Source organism: Nanorana parkeri, unplaced genomic scaffold (genome assembly GCF_000935625.1).
Source record: "Nanorana parkeri isolate BGI_ZX_2015 unplaced genomic scaffold, ASM93562v1 scaffold560, whole genome shotgun sequence".
NCBI classification, from domain to species: Eukaryota; Metazoa; Chordata; class Amphibia; order Anura; family Dicroglossidae; genus Nanorana; species Nanorana parkeri.
The window spans coordinates 634,097-640,798 of NW_017306828.1; the positions used below are offsets into that span (position 1 = coordinate 634,097).

General features: G+C 43.9%; 1 protein-coding gene across 1 annotated transcript; it reads right to left on the reverse strand.

The window, feature by feature from the left end:
• Positions 1–4,336: 4,336 nt before the first annotated feature.
• On the reverse strand, positions 4,337–5,699 carry LOC108791568 (interleukin-17 receptor A-like). Its single transcript, XM_018562086.1, has one exon. It carries the CDS (start codon positions 5,627–5,629, stop codon positions 4,337–4,339), a length of 1,293 nt encoding a protein of 430 aa, XP_018417588.1. The 5' UTR covers positions 5,630–5,699.
• Positions 5,700–6,702: the final 1,003 nt, after the last annotated feature.

Below are 6,702 nucleotides of genomic sequence, written 5' to 3' on the forward strand. Positions count from 1 at the left end.
TCACTAGAGCAGGGGGGTAGGCAACCACTGCACTCCAGCTGTGGTGAAACTACATATTCCCTCAACCATGTGCCTCTGGGAGTCATGCCTGTGGCTGTCAGCCTTACAATGTTTCATGGGACTTGTAGTTCCACCACAGCTGGAGTGCTGAGGTTGAGTACCCCTGCACTAGAGGTACAGTCTTGGTATGGCAGCCATGTTGGGTTGGTGTAAGTGATTATACTTAAGAGACATCAGGCCTTGTTTATCAGATTTTGGAGAGAAGAACTATGTCAGGCAACCTACATTGCCCGTAGCAGCCAAACAAATTCTCCCAGTGCATTCTGGGGTGATGAGATGTAGCAGGTTGGTTTCTATCAGCAATCTAGACTGCTCAAGATCTCCAGGTCTTAGAAGAAGGAAGAGGTTTAGCGATGGCTTGATGAAATGTTTAGGGGTCACCAAGTGAACGAAATCAAACCGAAAATCTCTTTACCAATGCAACTTTTACCTCACATGTGCGTGACCAGTGCCTGTATCTTGTGAACGGTGATTAAATGGTGTCAAGCTCGCAGACCGTGTTATGAGTCTTGATTATGGTCTGGAGATTGGTGTAGAAGTGGCCACCAATGAGCCCGCTAAGATTGTCCTGGTCTTCAAAATGGCTTCCTTTGTGTGGCAACCAACCAAGATTAGCCAACATCAATATTCTTGAAATGTGTTTTCTAATCAGTTGCTTTTCTGAGACAAAAAAGTAGTGTGCCTGGTTAAGCTTATCCAAAAATTATGGAGGTTTTGAGTGACTTAACTGATGGTGACCAATTGGAATTCACAATATTGAAATCAGACCAAGATGGAACCCAACTGACTGTTGTGGGTCCTTGTTCCGTCTTACAGAGTGCGGGCTTGTGTTTATGGGCTTTTGATCACATCAGATCTGCTTCTCTTACCAAGAAAAGTCAGAGGGAATGAAAAAGCAGCTTGAAGCAGGTGGATGCAGCTTAGGAGGTCAACTGCCGGTCCAATACTCCTGTCAATGAACTGTGAATGATCTCCGAAGGGTTTTGAACTTATTTTAAAGGAAAGCAGAATGCACTTGAGAGTACACTGCATTTGCCCATCAACAGAAGTCCGAAGGCCAAATCTGAAGCCAAACAAACCGCTTTGGGGAGGAGCATGGAAGGATAAGCCTGCAAAATCTACAGTGGAGAAAGATCAGGTCCCCTCTCCTTGCCAGACAGAGTTGTGCTGAGTAAATCTAAGAACTGGTTGGAGAGAAATACAAACCCTTCGGGTGGTAAAACATCTCCACGAAATGTGCTTTAGCTGTGTGTTCGGCTATTTGCCTGGAGTTCAACTTCAATAACCTTTAAATATTTTTTTTATAGACATCCCAGACGGTTTAGGCGCAATGATGGAAGAAATGGAGACAAGGCAGCTTGTGTTCACTTTGCAAAAGGTTTTTTTAAAACACAACATAATACGGTTATACATCACTGTCATAAAATACATACATCACATTTTACACAAGTGCTATCAAGCAATAACGTTACAAATGAGATTTACTCTCAAAAATACATTTTGTTTTGTATACAAAAGAAACTATTTCTGAGGCTAAAGTGACTACCGAGAGAAACGATTCGCAAGCAAGGTGCAGTTGCTGTCGTTGATTGCACTTAACCAAATCACATTCAAAAAAAGAGAAAGTCAGATTAAAAATGATTATATGGTAATCAAACCTGAAGGGTAGGTGCAGCTAACCTGACCACATGCGATTGTATCATCTCCTATTGCCCTACCAAACCTATGGAACACGAGGACCATGAATAGTACATTCAATCTATAATCAATTAGATTTTAGGAGATTGTACAATCAGATCATGAATTGTAAAATATGCCCACAGACCGGATATTTGCCCGTTTCCCGTTTTTACTACTGGGCTTGAGTATTACTTACAAGTGCTGGCATTTGGACAAGGGGAAGGTGGCAAGAGAAGGGGTGGGACAAGGTGTATTTTTGTAAAACTATGCATATCGGTTAAGGGCAGGGCAATGGCACCAAGAGGGATAAGTAGCAGACGCATAGCCTTTACATATATGGCACATTCACCCTGTGTTGGTGTGGCCTTCCTCTGGGTGCTCCAGTCTCCTTCCACAATGCAGAGACATACCGGTAGGTTAATAAGTATCTGACCAAACTGGCCCCAAAGACTGAGCACCCCTGGATGAGTGTGGTGAGGTTATTAGAGTGTAAGCTCCTTCATGGACCGAGACTGATTGGAATCATATATACTGTGAAAAAATCTACATAGACTCCAGTAAACAATAATAAAAAGGTAACGGGACAGCAGTAAAGTACAATATTTACAACATGAAGCTAGTTTTCCTTTTCAGAATGTCCTCGTCTGTTCACTTCCTCCAGCAGTAGAACTGAAGAGAGCATGGGGGCAGGAAGCACAAGATTCTCTGCAGCCACCTCCCCTTCCAACCCTTCACTGGTGGATTGTACAGCCTAATGGCAGCTCTGCATCCCAAGCAGATGGTCCCTTAATTGCAAGTTCTAGTTGTGATTTTGGAAACAGTTTATGAGGAACAAGGTTAGTTGCAAAAAGTGGGCAGCTTGGAGAAGGCACCGCCATTCCTGTACACCTAAGGTAGTGCACGGTGTACATACTGCCCAGTCTATGATGGAAGGCAAACTTTCTTTGTCAAGAGGGATCTGCTTGTCCTGTAACCCTATTTTTGGCCTTTCCTTGGTGTGCAGGGAAGTATATCAAAAGAAAGAATTCAAGGAAGCATCTGCTTATGTATATGATTCAGTATATTCTCATTTTTATTTTTTAGGCGTGTACATTTCCCCCTGGAGACCTAAAGGGTGGGGCCTGCATAAATTTAAGGCAGTACATCTGCGACCTGGGTCTTTAAAGGGGTTCCTACCTTATACATAGATTTATCTAGATTCGCCTTCGTCCCCTTGCTAGTTATGAATGAATGTTCCTGCAGGTTCATGTAATCTCTCTCCCTAAGGGTTTGTTACACCAAATGCAGACCTGATCTGCATGAGTTTCTGCACACACAGTGCAGTGGGTTGTGCCGCGTTTTTTTTATGCGTTCCGGGCCGTTTTTGGTTAAAAATGTATTATTTTTTGTTTAAAAATGGGCTTTCAGTGCGTTCCAGGGAATTTGCATTTTTCATGCGTTTGCATGCGTTCCAGAGCAGGTAAAATAGGGCTTGCGGCAGTTTTTTTACATGCTCTGGAATTGAACGCTGCGATGTGAACTAGAGCCCAAAATTCCATTGGAATACATTGGACGGTTTTGATCCGGTCTGCATAGGGTTGCCACCTTTTCTTCAAGCGAAACTCGAACACTCTAGCGACACGCAGACATTTTTTGGGAAGAATGAGTTGCGGCTTATTCATATGTAAATAGCGCCGCCCATTCATATGTAAATATCACAGTTGAGACTGTTTTCAGTGGGGGGCCAGTAGCCCCTATCTTAACCTCTTGCCGTCCGCCCGTAGTAAAAAAACGGACGGACGGCACTGCTGCATTTGCGGGTTGCCGTCTCCAGACTGCAATTTTTTTCTGCTCGCGCGCGCCCCCTAGCGGGCACGCACGGCCAAATTCCAGATCTCTGCTTCATCAGCTTCTTTTGGGGTCCACAGGTGATATTAGGGGTCCTAGAGACCCCTAATGTCTCCATAAAGAGGACCTGTCAGTGTGCCTTTGCTATTATATAGGGGGATTGTTATCCCCCTATATAACGTGGCAACCCTAGGTCTGCAACTGCTCTGCTCCTGGAACACGCTTGGTGTGAACAAGGCCTCAAAGAGTTCCTTCACCTAGGTATGACATGAAGCAGCTTTGTGCCGGAACTTCCTTCCCTCTGCACCTAAGCCCTCTCCATTGACTTGCACAATTGCCAACCTTTTCATGCTATCTGAAATGTGACCTCTCAGAAAGCAGTTTAAAATAAAAAAGCACCGGCCAGGACCAACTTTTACAGCTTCAGACCATCATGTGCTACCAGACAGAGAAGACTGCATGGAACAGAACCAACCGGACAAAGGTGGGCTAAGGCTCCAAGAGTGGACAAAATACAAAAAGGTACTGGAAGTCCTCTTACATACAAGTATAGTTTCGATAGTACTATACGTACACGGGTACACACAGTACAAAAGAGAGTTAATTTAGGCACTTTTCGAATGTTTGAAAACAACAGAAGTCCCCTTTAAGGTGATGACATCTGCACTATCCAGGAACTGGCAAAATTGCATCAATTGGTGTCATTGGCTCCTGGGAACTGACTGGCTGAGTACTGGTCTGGTAGAAAGGTAGGCTACCCAAGCCTTTTTCATACTTGTTCATTTTGCAGGAGAAATTTCAATGACTCTCTCTGTATTGCTTTTAAGCCCATCTCGTGTGGGTTCCAGCTGCTGTATCCCTGATCTGTAAGCTGTATGGAATGCATATCAAGCAGACCTGTACCAGGGTGCACTGCAGGAGGCATTAACTGTTCATCAAGAAAGATCTCATGGAGCTGCTCACCAACTCCTACTGGCTGACCCATGATGGGGACAAGCAAATCTTGACCTGGAGCATCCATAAATTCCATGTCAGAGGACAAATCTGTAATCTCCATGGAATTCTGGAAAAATCTTTTTTGGGCTTCCATGAGCTGCTCTATAGAGAGGGCAGCTTGGTCAGATTGGATGGAAACTTCTTGTCTCAATGGATATCTATTGAGTCCTTCAAGTGATGAATCTTCTCCCACCACCCATGGTTCTTGTATGCACACTGCCTCGGATATTACGTCTTGATGTAATGGTTGTACAATTAATACTGAAGGATCTACATGAGACAGGAAAGGTTCAACTAGGGTGCTTGGAGTTCCAATCACAATTGTAGGATCTAAAACCTTGGCTAGATCTGGCTCCATGATAAATGGATGCACCACAGAGACTGAAGTTTGAGGACAATAAGGTACTGGATAGACTTTGCGGGTTGCATTATCATCCACATCCTCTTCCTCCTCTGTGTCTCCCAGGTCCTCAACTGGTATGACCAAACACTCTTTCTCAAACCAACCTAAGTTCTGTTCCTGCCATTTCCTGCACCTCTCAATTGTTTTTACTAAACGCCGGTAGCTTGGATGCTCATCATAGCTGACAGTTAGCTGCAAGCGTGGTTGGTGCTGTTCTTGTCTCTGGATCCGGAAGAAAAGATCTTGCAGGTTTTCAGTCAATGAATATTTTGGACAGATTTCCAGCAGTGAGGGTATGTCTGCAGGTGTGGAGATGCTGCTGAAATATGCTACCACATAGCGATTGTAGGGCTTTGCATGCTGGAAGTCTGGGAGAATGAGTGATAAGGCAGGGGTGCAGAGGTCCTCTATTAAGTGTTCTCGGTCCTCCCTCGAATTCATCTTCTGCTCCTTAACATTTTGCATCGCCTTCCACTTCTCTTGCACCCCTCTGGAACAAAGTATCAGAATCGTCCCTTCTGCTTTTTCGATTTCGTTCTTTTGACGGCCCAGCCAAGCCATGGGACCAATCGTGCCCATTTCTTGAACATGAAGGCGGTCCAGCACTACATCCAAGCCCCATGCCAGCCGCATAAAATCGGTCAACCTGATTACCACATTCATGTACTGTTTGTTATCTTCGGAGTACACCAACCACACCTTCCTGCTAACTGGAGGTGGAGGTGGAGGAAGAGGAGAAGGAGGTGGTATGTCTTTCTCTGTGGAGGAGAAAAAAAGAATCAGCAATGTGGAAGAATAGAAGATAGACCTATCTAAAATACTGCCAATGTAGATTGAAATTATATGGCTAAAAGTATGCGGACGCATCACGATTACACCTCCTATGAGATTGTTTGACTTTCCATTCCAAAACCATGAACCCTAATATAGAGTTGGATCTCCTTTGGGGCTATAACAGCCTCCACTCTTCTGGGAAGTCTGTACACAAGACGTTGGAGTGTCTGTGGGAATTTGTGAGGTCAGGTACTGATGTTGGAGGAATAGGCCTGGCTCACAATCAACATTTCAATTCAGCCCAGAAGGTGTTCAGTAGGGTTGAGGTCAGGGCTCTGTGCAGGACACTTAAGTTCCTCCACACCAATAAGGCATAAAAGAGAGAAGACCTGGAGTTTTGTTCCTCTTAATAGTAATTTAGGTGTCATACGCCGGTCAGTGACTCAAAGCCATAGTGTAAGGTTGACAAAGTTGTCAGCATGTTTTTAATCTAAAGTATCTGAGTGCGGTGCAGGGTTTAAACAAGTTTATTTGATTGTGGAATTAAGGAATCGTTTGATATATTTCATATAGGTTACGCTGGTCTGTAACTGTGGCTCCTTTAACTGTGTTTGTTCTTTACAAAAAGGGGTTTCTTTTGGTAAATTCCTCCATACGAGACTGGTCAAACCATGTCTTTGTGAAGTTGGCTTTGTCCACCTGAACTTAATTTAGAGCATTGCCCACATACACTTGAGCATACAGTGTACCCAAAAGAAACTAGACATCCAGGAATATCCTTTACAGGAAAACTACAAACACAGATCTCAGCATTATATAGGCTAAAGTAATCACTTTTTCTCGGTTTTAAATATTGCTGGTAAGAAAAGGAAACATTTTAGGCCTACAGCAGAACCAGAAATCAATAACCCCATCCTGTTTTAACTCTGCAATCGCAAATAACCAACCTTACCTGATAGAAG

Coding starts and splice junctions, on each gene's coding strand:
- LOC108791568 (XM_018562086.1), bottom strand. CDS start 5,629: ATGAATGTGGTAATCAGGTTGACCGATTTTATGCGGCTGGCATGGGGC.